Source organism: Bemisia tabaci, chromosome 9 (genome assembly GCF_918797505.1).
Source record: "Bemisia tabaci chromosome 9, PGI_BMITA_v3".
Taxonomy (NCBI): domain Eukaryota; kingdom Metazoa; phylum Arthropoda; class Insecta; order Hemiptera; family Aleyrodidae; genus Bemisia; species Bemisia tabaci.
The window spans coordinates 4,363,527-4,380,282 of NC_092801.1; the positions used below are offsets into that span (position 1 = coordinate 4,363,527).

Below are 16,756 nucleotides of genomic sequence, written 5' to 3' on the forward strand. Positions count from 1 at the left end.
TTCTTGGATTTCCCGGCGCGGACGACCCGAGCGAAGAAGTTGCGAAAGCAAACGTTGCCGCTTCGCACCAAAGTAAACAAAGTTTCAACGGGAAAAATGATCAATTCGGTGAAAATTGGCGACACCGCGCTCTTGCCGGCAGGATTATGAATCACCGAGTGGTGCGTGCGGGTGCCGAACCGTGGCTCCCGAGAAGGTCAAGTTCAACAATTCGCACACTGCGGAGGAGAAAAAAATAGAGATCATCCGGCGAAATGTTGCCGAATTTCATCGGTAACTGAACTTTAGAACCGCCCAGATATTAAAAAAGAAAAAACTACGGACGCGCGTGAAAAAAAAAAAAAAAAAAAAAAAAAATTAAAGAAATAGAAATGTCCGTAAGACACCGCAATATCACGAGCTTTTAAACACTAACACTTACGAGCGGTCCAAAATATATTGTCCAATATTTTTAATTTCTTAATTAGCATATTTTTTCTAAAAAAAAAAGTTTAAACAAAATTTCTGATATACGACTAAAATTTCTAAACAAATGTTTTTACTAAAATAAATAACAGACACTGCAACACCACAGGCTTTTAAACACGGGCACTTATATGAGCTGTCCAAAGGGAACTTCGAAATAGTCGTACTTTCTGACTCCGCACATTTTATCTAAAAATTGTAAATTGAAAAAAAAATTCTAGGCTTTAGAGAAATAGTATTTGATTCGTCCACACTTTAGTTTTGAACATCATTCGCAACGTAGGTACTGCCGAATTCAGAGGGTAATTTTGAAATAGTTTCATGAAGGCCAAAATAAATTATTAACTATAAGACCTGCAGCTCACACATTTTCAAATCACCTTATTGATATCTATTGCTTTAAAAGAGAGGAGGCAGTACATTCAAATCACCTTATTGATATCTATTACTTTAAAAGAGAGGAGGCAGTACACGTCACGAAAATGAAACCACCATTATGAGGCTTATGTACTTCAGACGTCCAAATAATCTCAAGTAATCGCAAAGCGCTCTAAGCTCATTCACAGGTTTATTACGTTTTGGTTTTATGATCTGAAGTTTACACTGTGAAGTTCATCTAGGACCCGAACATCTAACACTATTTGTTTTGTTTTGTTTTTCTTTTTCTTTTTTTTTAAGCAATTAACAACACACGTGTATTTTGATCAACTGAAGAACATGGGAGACAGCTAAGCAATTTCAAAGAACAACGATTGATTTTCGGCGGTTGATCAAGAGCACTTGGTTGTTAAAGCGACTGGTTTCTAAAAAAAAAATAATTCGAACGCTTCATGTGTTTTTCCATTTAATTCATTCATATTTATCTTTTCTGCAACAGTGATTACGCATGGTCATGTACTACTCCTGTGTCAACTTTGACCCTAAAAATGAGCTAACACAATGAGAAAATAGCCTGAGATTACTTGGATGTTTAAAAAATGATCCTCATGCCTCCTCTAAACTTCTCCTCTCTTCTTTCGCGATGCAACCATAATGCAGGTCGATACCCCCAACCCCCCCCCCCCCAAAAAAAAACCACAAAAAAAATTAGTTTTTGCAGCCCATTTCAACTGTGAATGAAGGGGTGCGTTTTTGCATACACTTATAGTTGGGGGAAAAATGAATGGAAATTACCGCAAAATGAGTGATTCAAGGATTTTCATGAAGAAACTCCAGGTGATAAAGACGTATTAAAACAAGAAGGAAGGTAAAACGATTAAAAAAAAATATAGAAAAATTCAATTTAAAAAACAAATAAGAAAATTAATTTGAGTTCTTTCAGTCTCTTTCTCTTTTGAACGGAGTGGTGTATTTTCGCCGTATTTAAATAAGTTGATGCAAGAATAAAAGAAGAAGACGGCAAAATAAGTGGTTAGAGCATTTCCATAAAGAGATTCAAAGAATAGACAGGAATTATTGAAACGAAATGGAAAGCTTCGATAATATTGATCAAAAGATGTTAAAATAAAATAATGTTGCCGTCCAAGAAAACAAATTATCTTTGAAAAAGTAAAAAATACAACGTTGCGCGGTACGGGACGGGACCTCAGACCCTCTCCCACCCGTAAAATAGACGCAACTGCAACACTACCGTGCTAAGGAAAAACGCCGTATAAGCTTCTGGACGTTGCCAAGTTTCCTCCGATAAAAAACGAATTTACTGAGAAAATTGCGAATATTATTTTCCAAAATTTTCAGAAAATTTTGTACGCAATTGAATCTAAAAAATCTGAAAATTTCGAAGAAAAATGGGCACGAATGTCGTCAAAAATACATGTTTTATCAAGGCAACTCTCAAATGTTCATACGGCGTTCTTCCTTAGCACGGCAGACACAGCTACCAACCCCCTTCGCGTTCGTATTTAATTAACAGTTTCTTGAAGATGCATCTATACTCGAAACCGCGATATTTTTAGGATTTGGCAACACTGCAGTGGCGGGTCGTCTGTTGCACTTTACCGGAGTACGAATGAAAACCAGAAAATACGGGGGTGTGTCCGCTGGCTTCTCGACCAATCAAAAGCTTCGCGCGCCCTGCAAATCGAGACTGTCTTGGCTCTTTCCTTTAAAAACGGTTTCCCTCCTCAAGAAAGTTTCGAGTATCAGCCAACTTCTCAGTGCGAATCCACGCAACGTTGATTTTCCGCGAAATTACATTCGGTATACGAACCTATACGACCATGCAGTCAATCACAAAAGTAAGGATCCAAATTTTTCTTTATTTTTAATCGATTTTATGTTTTTAAAAGTTTACGGATTCAGCGGTTGTTGCGCTCGCTTTTCGCTGACTTCTACCACGTGACGCGTGTTTGTTTGTAGTGCATATGGTTTTCAACGATGGTTTCGACTGAATGTGTTTTGTTGCCAGCTGACACTGGTTGGTGTCATTGGTATTTTCGAACAGTTATAACAACCTGTTCATAAATGAGTTCATTTCGTCACACTAAATTCATTTATACGCAGTTTTGAATTTAGAAACCGATTTTAAAATATAACTTTCGACACCCCCATTTTCGCATAATTTTTGACGGATATGATAAAACTTTAAAAAAAATCGATTCAACCTCACGGAAAGTATTTACGCGTTTCATAGCTTTGAACTTGATGGGTCGGAATAATTACTAAATCATAAAACTGACAAAAACGGGGAATTTGAATTCATACGACGATAAGGACAAGTGATCAAAAAGCCGATTTTTACAAAATAAATAGTAAAAAAAACGAAGTTGTCAATGGTTCAGATAGGTCGTGCGAACACCTAAACAGATTAATTTTGATGATATTAAAGAGGCAATTAATTAATGAAAAAATTAGGAACTGCTGGCGAATTTAAAAGCATACCTGTGCGTATAAAAATTACTATTTGATAAGTAAACGTACAGAAAGAATACCATATCTTAATTCTTACTATAATACATGATTCCGAGAATTCAAATTAAACATCAACATTGTAACATAATGGTGCTGACATATGGAATCAATTTAAACCTTATTGGAAGTACCTATAAGGAATCACATAGGATTCACGAGTAATAAATTGAGATCGAAAAAAGACTGGCGAGAGACTTCAACGACTGAGTAGAAAAGTAGTCCATTAGATCCACCTCCCCGGTAGCTTGAATAGCTCAGCATAGCGTTACGTTGGCGCGATGTATACACTTAAAATCTTTAGAAAGTGAAATGGAGAAAAATAACGCTCTAGTAAATAATGAACTCCTCGATTTGCTTCTTCATTTTTTACGCGAATAGGACGTTAATCTCATTTCGTAACCGTTCAAAGTTTTCCACAATTCGGCATGTATGGTGACATTCTAACTGCATATTATACAAACTTTCAGTTTTCCGTACATCAATAACAATACCCTGCTCATCTTGTACTTCATTTGTTCCTCGGAAAACAAGTCAATGGAATTTCTTAAATTTTCATCTTCCTCTCTGTCAGCAAAATATTCTGGCTAAATGTCAATCTATGATGATAGCTTGTTTCCCTTTGAAAAAATAATGTGGAAGCGGAAATTTGGAGACATCCACATGGAAATACCCGGTTTTGCATTTAGACTATCGACTTGGATCGTTCGAGGCGAAATCAAATGATAATGCCTGAATATTAGGAAGACAGGTTTTTAATTTCATCACAGTTTTAAAATTAAAAATAAATTTAAATTCCGGATTGGCAAGATATCCAACTGATTCTTTGTAGCTTCGACAAAAATAAAACAGTAATTTCCATCGGTTGTTTTCTGTTGACTTTGGTTCGTTCACAACGTATCATGCCGGTGAACAACATTGGCAGGATGAACTATGTACAACTCAACTTGAGCCCTAACTTGTGTTAAAGATCGTCCGTGCTAAGGTTCACAACTTCATTTGGATAGACGGCTTTCGCGTGTCGCGGTTCATAATGATCAATTTAATTCCTATTCTTGGATTGATCCGAGCCTACTGCCTTCCAACGCTTTAATCATCGATTTACATTTCGCCTTTCCAGTAGTTTTCCTCGGTCGTTAAGTTGGATAAAAATGGTGATTTGAACGTTATCAGCCTTGAAAAAAAAAAAATTTGATCGTCCGGTGCATACCTATAGTCCATCCTTCCGTTCGTATTTTTATGGTCTCGGTTTACAAAATGAAATCAAATTCGATTATTATTTATCATTGGCGAAACCAGCAAAGTGACAACATTATTTTTTCTCCTTTTAAACCTATGGTAATATATTCATTATTATTTAACATAGGTTTGAATGAAAGAAATCAAGTGTTGCCAAATTTCTGACTCTGCTTGTGTTATTTATCTTCCTGCGTCGGATTAAACATGGGAAATAGGAGAAAAAGGTACTTTACTTGGCATGCGGTGTACGTTAATTTTAAAAACGAGAGAGTAAGAATCGAATTAGAGTTTTTAATTTTTTGCGTAACATTTATGAATTGATTGTTTTTGAAAAATCTTTGTATAATTGATCGTTTCAGACTAAAAATGATTGAATGTCTCATGCCAACCTCCTAAAATTTATACTGTTTCCATACCAAGTATTGTTTTTAAACTGACGTCACACAACCTTTGCCCCCCCCCCCCCCCCGGCCGGTAATTCAAACCCTCGTCCAAATTGACTCTTTTAAACTTTTGGTGATACTCAAAATATATTACTTGCATTTACGTATCCATTCTGCTTAAATTATACGATTTGTGATGGATTCTGTTAACCTTCTACATTATTTTCTCTGCGAAAACTTGAATGTAATTGCTGATACTGTAAGCGATAAAAATTTTCATTTTGTTACATTCTTCATTTGATTATTAAAAGTGGTTTTAAATTACGAGATTCACTTTGTCGTCCTGTAATCTGCCTTTTTTTACACTTCATTATATCATTTTGAATTACTTGTTATTTCTTTTATAGAATCAACCATTTATACGTGTAATACACAATGGGGGAAAAAACAAATAAATTTGTAGCGTTAAGAAAAAGGAAAGTTTCAATTTTCTGAGATAAAGTTGTTTAAACAAACCAGGTATGTGACACTCCAAGTAAAAGAGTTTTCTGTTTTTATAGTTGAAAAATGAATTGCAAAGCATGAAATACAAATTTTCAAAGGGGAGGGGGGGGGGACTAGTAAAGAATCTTAGAAGAATGTTGCTCGAAGGGGAGTGACAAGCACTACAGTCTAAATTTAGAGCACTTGATATTTTCCTCGAACTTAAGAATGACTCCACATAAATTAATTCAATTTGGATAATTCTTTTAAGCTCAATATTACGTAATTTCCATAGTTGTTTGTTCAAAAAATTTCAACAGGAATATTACAGTATTATTCAGTTTAAATGCTTTACACCCTTACTCTCTCACTTACAATTCTTTAAGGAAAAAGAGAAGGAAAGGAACGAAGAAAAAAACATTGGGAAACATGCATTGAAAGTGTAATACTCTCTAAATATTAATCGTCAGATATTCCCTTCAAGATACAATGACTGAGACGTCTGTAAGACGTCATCACTTAGCATGAGGCTTTGGAAATAACTCATCCTAATTGTACGAGGAAAGCAATTGAAAAAATCATCGTAATTGATCGTTGATATTAATAATTTTCTGTAGTCACGCATGCGCAAAGAGAAACAGGAACGGAGACATGCGTTATTTAAGATCGTGAATGGTACATACAGTGCGGTCAATCTCTTCTGCGAAGGTCACTCTGTCATTGCGACGAAAAGGGAAGAAATAGAAAAATTTCATCGTTCCACGCAGTGAGGAATAATGATAGGTTCACACATACTATGCTCATTGCTTTAAGTGCGGATCTTGATGGTTATGAAAGGAAAGTGAATAAGGGTAATACATTGGTGAAAAAGAGTGAACAAAAAAGGAGAAGTCCGGATTTTTTTCTTGGAAATCCTTAAAATACGGTCAAATTGAATGATCAACTTTACCAGTGCACTTATCCTGGTTCTACGCTGTAATTCAGGCTTCAGCTGAAATAAAATCCATGTACTGCCAGAATAATAAAAAGTTACTACTTTTTGCAGTTTTTTAGAAATTAGGAAAAATGGACTATACATTTGGACCGAGTTTAACAGAAAGGAACCGAGCCACATCATCTATCGCCAAGTTTAACTGGGCAATTACATTTATTACGAGAGAACGTTTGTTCGGATTTCTTTGAAAATTTGAAGGAATTTGCTTCGTACCATGGAGAGTTTTCACTGCAATTTGCACGAAAATCCGCACGACCATTTTCATGTATAAAATTAAATTGCCCAATTAAAGGCAATAGCTGATGTGGCTTGGTTCCTTTCTGTTTAACGCGGTCTATTTGGCAATTTAGACCTATAATTTCTGGCTCAGTTTAGAAACAACGTATGCACCATTAGTTCCCCTGTGTAAAAAGTGTTTCTACAGATAAGCCAGAAATGTGATTGCTGAATGCAAAATGAAGTCCAAATAACTCCACCCACTTTTGGTTCTGCATACTTAAAAATAAAATCATCTTTTCCGGCCACCGTTGGAGAAGATGTCCGACGCATCGTCAGATAAAGCCCAGTGTTTCAGGGTCAAGCCGCAGAGTGAATAACCGCGAAGCGAAGTGATAGACGCCGCAGTTGGCCGAGGTCAGTTCGGAAAATTGCATGACCGATAATCAGTTCCGGAAGACTAATTATCGAATGATTCGCGGAAAATTTTGCAGCGGAACTAGTCGAAAGAACGGAACTGGTTATTCTTAGAATCACGTTGTTTTGCGTTCTTGCTAGGCAGGCAGGGCGATTTTGGGACCTTAGTCAGTGATCGATATAGCTGTGAGGAGTGGCGTGGTATGCTCGTAAAATAAAACTGCGAGAAAAAAAAGTTTATTGATTGAAATAATTTCAGAGGAATGACATCAGATTACCTCTCTGTTGCTATGTTATACATACCCATTTTAACTAAATTTTGCAATTGAATCGGGGCGTGCGAAAACCGCTATAGTCCATTTTTCAAGTCTTACGTTTTTTTGAGTTCATAATACTTTTTGGAGTTAGTTGAGACCACGAAAAATGCGTCAAAACTTGTCTTCGGGTTTTCTTCACACCAAAACGAGTCCTTCCATCCATGTTGTGGTTGTATCAACTCTTTAAAAGTATATAATGAACTTAAGAAAACTTAGGACTAGAGAAATGGACATTAGCAGTTTTCGCAAGTTCCGATTCAATTGGGAACTACAAATTACGGGCACAGTAAACAACGTATGTACCATTAGTTTCCCTCTGCACAATGCACAAAAGGGTCTTTACAGATGAACCGGAAGTTTCTGTTTCTATTTGCATACTGAAGTCCAATTGGAAAAAGTTTAACAAAAACGCAGCAAATCGTTTCAAATGAACTAAATATTTCAATTAGGAACTAGAATAGCTAGATTAGTTCACAAACAACGTGTGAACCATTATTTTCCCGATGCACATAAGTGATTTTACGGATTAGTCAATAACAATAGTTCCTGATTGCAATATGTTGCTTAAGTTTGAACTGCGAAAAAGAGATTGAAGTTTTATTCCTCCATCAGACTAAATGTTAAGGACAAAGTTAAGCGAATGTTTGGGCCTCATTCGAAATATTTTTTCTGTGCTTTGAAATTTGACGAACGAGCAAACGCCTTCTTTCCCGCCTGTCTCCGTTTCCGTTACGCAGAAATACGTCCAATCACAACTAATTTTTTTTAGGATTTTCAGACAATTTTGTTTGCAATTTCATCCGAAATAAGTAAAAAAAAATATGCATGACTATCCTCGAAAATACATGTTTTAGCCGGGAGAATCCGACAACTCTTGGATATTTATGAGGCGTTCTTCCCTAACATGCACACGTTTAGTAAAATCTGACAGGATGGTTACTAATGATAAGCCCCAAACAGTCTTTTTCTTTTCTTTTCTTTCTTTCTTTTTTTTTGAAGAAAGAGAAAAAAAAATTGGAGAGCAAGCCAGTGATGGCTATCGGGGAAACCCAAGAATGATGAGCAAAAAGCCACTCTCATAGATACGACGAGGAGTTCGAGTTCATCTGGAGGGGCCACTCACACTTGCGCCGCGTCAAACGTGCTTAGTAAAAATCACCAAACTTGCAGTCAGTTTACATTTTAGATACGCGGTAATTCCTAAACATGGCCGATCTCGTGGCTGCGAACAAGTTCGAATGAAATATTTCAACATCAGAGCTGTCATTACAATTGAAAGAAATGACAATTTTTCTACGGCGAGAGACGAGCGATGCGCATCGAAAATGGGGATTTTAATGGGGGAAACGGCACCGCGGATAAGATTTCCTATGCTACCGCGGTGGCTGGGATTTTACCACGCGGTCTCGCGTGAGGTGACGGGGATCGCTAGGAAATCCTCCGAGAATGTGTTGGTGGATTCCATAGAGGATTTTTGCCTGTGTGCGTGTCGATCTTTGTGTAGTCCGGCAAGGCGTTGCCTCTACTCGCAAAAAGTAAGACTATCTGTGATCAGTGGCCAGGGTTGCAATTTTTCATGAAAGATAATATCATGAAATATTTTATGAAATTTCAGAAAAATATTTTTCGAAATTCGACTGGTTGCTGCATTTGGGTGTTTTTTAACTCATGTTGCATACCTAGCACCTGAAAATATTCTTTATATTTTACATAATTTTCAAAACTGATTTTTCGAAATTTTATGAAATACGTCACGGAAATTTTCAATATTTCATTTCATCCGTGCAACCAACCCTGTCAGTGTACCCAGCACCTGAAAATATGTTTCATATTTTACATAATTTTCAAAACTGATTTTTTGAAATTTAATGAAATATTTCACGGAAATTTTCAATATTTCATTTCACCCGTGCAACCAACCCTGTCTGTGTCTAGGCGTGATGATCGATTATCGATATTTCCTCATTGAAGCTACGGCGATGAGTCGATCGTTAACGTGTTTGTTGCGGACACCCTGTTTATCGATACGTTTCCATAAGTTGAAATGACAAATAAGTTGCTGTATCTCAAAGTACTCCACGCCACTGTCTGACTTCTAAATCGTTTTTTTCTCCCTTTCCGACCTGCTAACCAATCTTATTTTCCACTTAAAAACCTTAATGATACACATGTCGCAGGCATTTGACAAAAACCGCCAATTTGCGAGCGGTTCAGCGGGCTGATCATTAAAATTCATGGAAAAAGAAGACAAAGAGACCATGAAGTAAACCTATTGGTAGAAACAGGTGGTTCTCATAGACTAACGAGGAAAATGATGGACTACTTAAAGGGTTCCTCGTGGGTGGTTAGTCTATTCCATACTTCTTTTGTCCATTGCAACCACCCGCTTCCACTAATGAGACCGCTATCTAATCCCTTCGCCTTCTTCGTCTATCGCTTTGCCTGTCACTTATTCATCAATCAGGTGTCGTTTAAATGAAGCCCACTAATGCATAGCAGCATAATGAGGGTTTGGTGGGTAATGACCTTTAAAATCATGATCTCGAATTAGAGCGCCTTCAATTTACGCGATACTCCACGCTTTGTCAAAGAGTTAGTTAAGTTGCCTGTCAGATTCCAAACTCAACCAGAGTCATGTTCAATAACCATGTTTTGCTTGATATGCTGCCTCCGATATTGAATACATAGCTCAGCAATTGAATGACATGATTTTTTCTGATCTCCGAGCTGCTATCAGCCGAGAACAATTTAGTAAGAAGCGTGAGTCCTCGGTGTTAAAAAAATTTGATTTGACCGACACAAAACGCGTAAAACTTCGGTTTTTTTCATTCTTTTTTGTGCCGTGGGCGTCCTAACGTTGAGAAATTCTCAAAACTAATGTTAACAGTTTTATGCTAGTGACAGTGTCATAAAATAAAGTTGTTTAATTGCTCCGATGGTAAAAAAAAAAAAAAAAAAAAAAAAAAAAAAAAAAAAAAAAAAAAAAAAAGTCTTGAGAGGGAGATATTTTATGACAAACAACACCATAGACGAACCGGACACAGGAATAGGAATAATAAAGTCACCCAGCAAAAGATTGTCTGTTAGATAAATTTATAATTAGTTTGCAAACTCCGTTTGATGGGACCTGATGGATTTTGTGAAATGTCAACAGTCGTATTATTCATTATGCGGCGCTGAGTATTATACCATATTGATTATCATTAATTAGGCGGAACACGTCATAATAAAATCTTCAGACTTTCCGTACCTTAAACTCTGTTCCAAAAACTTTTTTGTGGCCAAAAGTGTGGCTGTGATGGTGGAACATCAGTTTGACTATATATCGCAATTAGGACTACAATTTTTGGTTCGTTGTAAAAAATATTATGTACATAGGGATGCTAATTGTAAATAGGTTGTTTCTAAACTAAGCTTGAAATTGTACTTCCGAATTGCAAAATGTGGCCTAGCCGATAGAAAGGAACGTCTCATCCGCGATTGTTATTGGCAAGTTAACATCAGGAATTTCAGATGCGAAAAAATGGTTAAATTGCAAATTTTTCTCACGCGCAGGAAATCCACTTAAGTATACAACAGGCAGCTGATTTCATTTCTTACTTTTGAAAGGTGTCGCGCATTTAATTTATTCCCAGCTCGAGTCTGTTCCGCCGCATTACTTTATGCGACAGGAAATCTGCTTTCTTGACATTTTGATATTCGACATTGACATTCTGGAGCTCCAAGAACTGATGCATTTAAAAATGGCGATTGAGGAATTTACAGAGGATTAAATTTGACTCAATGCACAGTTATTTGTCGCTCGAAAATTATGGATGGAGTAGAAACAATCGAGAGACAAAACATCCTAAACGAACCCCACCCCTCATTTCATCTTTAAATTATTGGGGATGACCTTTGAAAATTAACGGCGATTAAAAGCGAGAAAAATATTGTTACTTCAAAAGTTGTCTGTGTGATTACATTAATCCACACTTGCACACTATGGAGAGAAACGTTGCAGGGTATCGTTTCGTCGTTCGATATCAGTTCCGCCTGAAATACGGACGAAAATATAAGTGCCTCAAAAGTTGCGTGTATGATTATGTTGAATCAGAACTTGCACACTGTACCATGGAGAGAAAATTCGCAAGGTATCGTCGTCGTTCGCAATCAGTCAGCATTAAACTGCTACGTCAAATTGGACTGCACTTTGCAATTTGGAACAATAAATTACGGCTCTTCTGGAAAAACACTTATGTGCATAGAAAAACTAATGGCACATACGTTGTTTTTAAACCGGACTAGAATTTATAGTTCAAAATTGCAGAATTTAGTCCAATCGTGCCATTGCGCTATAACCAAATCTATTTAGGTTCGATCCTACCGATCCCGCGCCTTGTTTATACCGAGGTTGCTGATTTTCAACCCAAAACCTGATTAGGCCGCAGTGCAACCCGAAGATTATTTAGATGTCGATTTGTTGTAATAATATACGATGAAAAATTGCGATTTTATCAACAGTAATTTATCGTAATATTATCGAATAAAAAATCTAAATTGAGATAAAATTTCAAAAATCGTCATTTTATTATATGCATTTTATCAAATTTAACGGAAATGTAATTGGGACAAAATTGACGATTATCTCCCAGATATTGATGATCCTACCGATTTCATCGCCAGAAAAGCGTAAATAAATGACGACTCAATTTCAAAACATCGCAATTTTCGAGTTGAAAAATGCTGATGGGACCGTTTGTTTAGATTACTATGTGACCTATTTTAAACACTTACAGAAAATGTCTCTTTGCTGACCATGTGTATTCCTCATATTAAAAATGCAATACTTTGGAAAGGCTATGGAGATGTTGCATGTGTGAGGAATTTGCGAATTGACCATTGATTCTTATGTAAAAGTCGGCGAAAAACACGATGGTTCCACCGCACCGGTTTTCTCTGAAATCAACCCCCAAGCTCAAGAAAAGCTCTCAAGTTAAGGCCAAAATGGAGGGGGTATACCACGCTATCCTGAGAGTCCACCTCTACATCAAGACAAACTCTCCAAATCGTAAATTCCTCACACATGCAACATTTTCGTTGTACACTTTCTTATCCTATAGGTTATTATCACGTGTATCCTTTGCCTGTTTCAGATCCTTCTACTGGCCTGCCTGGTGGCAGTCATGATCGCAACCTTCGTGCGCGCCGAAGAGGATTCCTCATCAGACGACACCGACTCAAGTGACCTCTCCGGCGCCGAGACCTTCTACGGCGGTTGGGGACACGGTTACGGAGGTTACGGCCGAGGATACGGCGGTTACGGAGGCTACTACGGCCGCGGATACGGCGGCTGGGGCTACGGCGGTGGCTGGGGAGGTTACGGAGGATACGGAGGTTACGGACGCCGCTACGGCTACGGCGGTCACGGATGGGGAAGGCGCCACGGCGGTTACGGATACTGGGGTTAAGTCCAGTTTCAACCTCGACCAGAGACTCTCCGAAAGCTCCTAATGTGATCTAGTTTAAAAACACGCGTATCTCAGATTATTCTCTTTGAAATAAATGACGAGAAGATAGCAAAATGAAATGAAAAAAGAGACAAAGGTGCATACTGCCATGCTAAAGAAAAACGCCGTATGAACCTTCAGGCGCTGCCGAAATTTCCTATGATAAAATACGGTTTTATTGGGGAAATTGTGAAGATTTTTCTTCCAATTTTTCAGACTATTTTGTTAGCAATTTAATCTAAAATATCTGAAAATTTTAAGGAAGAATATGCATAAATTTCGTCAAAAATACATGTTTTATCCGGGGAAATTTGGCAACTCTCGAATGTTCATACGGTGTTCTTCCTTGGCACGGCAGCATAGTATTGCAACATTGTTGCATTAAGCCTGTTTGCTTAACAAACCGTTAAAGTTTGTGTTGAGAATATCCCATCGGCCTGCAGTGCTGAGAGTTCTCTGCGTTCAAAACCAATGTTCCTTATTCAGTATGATAAAAATGGCCATCTCATTACCACAACCGTTTACCATACTTTTCGATTGATCGATTTTTATATTTATCCACGATTGACACACGAGTCACATATTGTTCACAGGAAAACTGATGAAACGAAGGTGAGGATGATACAAATTGCTGAAAGTTTCAAACTGGAAATCAAGAAAAAACTTAATAACTTAACTAAATTACGCAAGATAAATATCTGTGATAACAAAATATAGCTTATAATTACATTCTTTTGGGAAAAGGGACATAAAGCGAGCGTTCGAGCGAGCCATGAAATTGCATTATCGGAAAGGGAGGGACTGTATTCCAAACTTTGAGCGCACGATTGGCATATCCAATTTCCCACCGATGTTGGAAAACAAAACATTTCCATTCGTCAAAAAAAAAGTTCGGAACATACCTTCTTGGTACTCTTGATAAAACTCCCGTGGAATGTTTAACTCATGTTCAAAATTAATGTCTGGTTACCCATCAAATCTCCTGTCTCCTTTGTCAAATGGTATTTCCATGAATTTCAGATGGCTACATTAGTAATGTTGTCCACATTCACCATACACCTCACCTATTGATTTGTGATTTGTCAATCCACTTTTTTACCTATTAAAGATCCTCTTTTGTAAATCTTGATGTTCATTTGTGTTTTCTTTTCCTATAAACTAGATTTATTTATTAACAAGTAATCCCTTGAACCTCAAAATTCTACATTGGAATTTTGCCACTAAACAACGCACGGAAGGCAGCGACAAGCGCCAATCGCATCAAGTTCATTATAATGATAAAACAAATTAAATAAATAAAAAATTATTTAAGTAAAAATGGTTAAATTGTAACAGATCCCGCTTCGAAGTTGAGTATAAAATGCAATTAAAATACTTTTGCGATTGGAAACTGCTTCACCTGACTTAATAGCAGAGGAACTTATCCTCATGAAGGAAAATGGTGACGCATACTGTCGTGCTAAGGAAGAACGCAGTATGAGCCTTCAGGCGTTTCTATACTGCCTTCAATTAAATAAATAATTTACAGGAAAAATGTTGAATAATATTCTATCAATTTTTCAGGCAATTTTGTCTACAATTTGATTTAATAAATCAGGACACTCCATGGAAAACATTCATAACTTTCCGCAAAAATAGCCATTTTATGGAAGGAAATTTGGTAATAATAAAAGGTTTATACGGCGTTTTTCCTTTGCACGGCAGCGTATATAATGTTGCTTCAAATATTGCTTTAAAGTGATCCTTCTTGCAAAATTTAATTTCAATAATGCTTTAAAGTCTGAAAAACACCGAAGGAACATTTGGATTTAACCAAATTTTCTCCGATGCAATATGTATTTTTTCAAGACACGCAACTTTTCCCCCTCATTTTTCGGCTACATTAGTTTCATTGAGAATGAAATTCTCTAAAACAAGAAACAATTTTAAGAAAAATATAATTAATTTTCAGGAGGATCAGAGAACATTCAACTGTTCAAACGGTGTTTTCCCCCCAAGAATGTTGGATGTTCGTATTCGACGAGCTACTGATCCAGATCCACTTGAGCATGTTGAATCCAAAAAGTCTACCTGAACCGGAATGTGTAATTTAATACACTATGAAAAATTGTTTAGGACTGAGAGCAAACCCCAGAAAAGGACGCAGCCTTGATCGCACCCGTCACCCGAGCTTGAAGCGAAAAGTTTGAAAAGTTCTGCAAGTTCAGTGTGCTAAATCAACGAAGATTTGATATTTCCGAAGATAATGGATCCTTCTAAGGACTTTTAGCGATGGAGAAGAATGTCGAGTACCTACATTTGGATGTATTTCTGCCAAACGGAACTATGTGCATTATGCCGTGAGCCCTGTTATGCATATATCCTTATGGATCTCAAGGATCATGCCTTAATGCACATAGTTCTGTTTGGCAGAAATATGTTCATTTGAGTTTACAAATAAGCTATCAAGCGATTCCCCTCATTTTTGACACTAAGGTTTCTACATGGATCTTTTTCCTTTGTTGTTCCATCTGTTTCCAGTTGAACTTCAGTTTCCTGAGTGCCTTTACGCTTGTTGCAACTTTTGTTCCGAAGAATATGAAATTAGGAAATGCTGAAATTTTCTCCTACAGAAGAAGAACGCAGTTTGATATTTATGGCTTTAACGAATCTTGTGATGATCGCTTGTCATACGCTTTCCTTGATACTGAATGAGTGTCCGCCAGAACACGCAACAAAACACGCACACCGCTAACACGCAATTTTTCAAATGTTTTCGGAACTTTTTCCTAGTCTCCGCATCATTCACAAAGTTACCTGAGTCTCCCAGATTTCCGGTTAACAGAGACGTTGAGCACACATCGCAAGCTGTTCATGCTGCCTTCAAAAATTCACGTCCGCAATCAGGTGCACACTAAAATGAGACGAAAGTGGTATCAGACGAAACTGAAGGCTCTCTCAGATGCTCTACATATGTGTGAACACTGTATACGCTAAGAAGTAGCGGTGCGTGAGATCTTAATGATTCATGAAAACGTTTATTTGAGAATTTGATAAGAAAAGATCTTAATACGGGATTAATTGAAATTCAGATCATGGACAACCAAAAACTCGTCAGATTTAACACAGAGCATGATTTGAATAAACCTAAGTACCCCTAACAGAGGTAATATCGATTCTAAAGCTGAAGTTGCCTGCATTTTCCGACTTATCAGTGTAATTGGGGGGGGGGGGGGGCTTAGAGGACGAGGAGACAACTGTTTTAACCAGGGAAAATATTTGTTTCTCCACGGAAAAAGTGAATTTATCGCGAGAAGAAAGTTTTTTCTTCCGAGCGACAACTTTCTGCTCCAGGGAAGAAAGTTTCTTCTCCAGAACGACAACTTCTTGCTCCAGGGGATAAACTTAGTTTCTCCGGAGAAAAAAGTTATGTCCCAGGAGAAGATATTTCCCTCTCCGAAGCGACAATTTTATGTTCCAGGAAAATATTTCTTTCTGCGCGGAGAAAACTTTCGTATCGGGAAAATAAACTTTCTTCACCCGGGACACAACTTCTATCTTTCCGGAAAAAAATCTGTTTCTCTCCAGATAATAATTTTCTATCTGTCTGATAAAAATCTAATACTTACTGATTTGCATTACAGAAAAATAATGGGCAGTGGTCTTGTTGTTTGATCATTATTATACATTTTAATCTCATTATGTTTTAGGGGGCAATGGCGATTGGGCGTCGTAGAGTGCGAGGCGGCGCTATAAAAGCGACTTTATGTATGTATGTGTAATCTCATTATTTTGAACTGATAATAGAAGAAAGAACAGTTCATTTTTTCTGAAAATGAGGTAGATGATATGAGTGAGAGTGACTTT

General features: G+C 37.3%; 1 protein-coding gene across 1 annotated transcript; it reads left to right on the forward strand.

Moving 5' to 3' along the window:
• Nucleotides 1-2,562: 2,562 nt before the first annotated feature.
• On the forward strand, nucleotides 2,563-14,033 carry LOC109041397 (uncharacterized). The gene is made up of 2 exons (XM_019057782.2): nucleotides 2,563-2,702; nucleotides 12,557-14,033. Exons 1-2 carry the CDS (start codon nucleotides 2,685-2,687, stop codon nucleotides 12,869-12,871), a joined length of 333 nt encoding a protein of 110 aa, XP_018913327.2. The 5' UTR covers nucleotides 2,563-2,684; the 3' UTR covers nucleotides 12,872-14,033.
• Nucleotides 14,034-16,756: the final 2,723 nt, after the last annotated feature.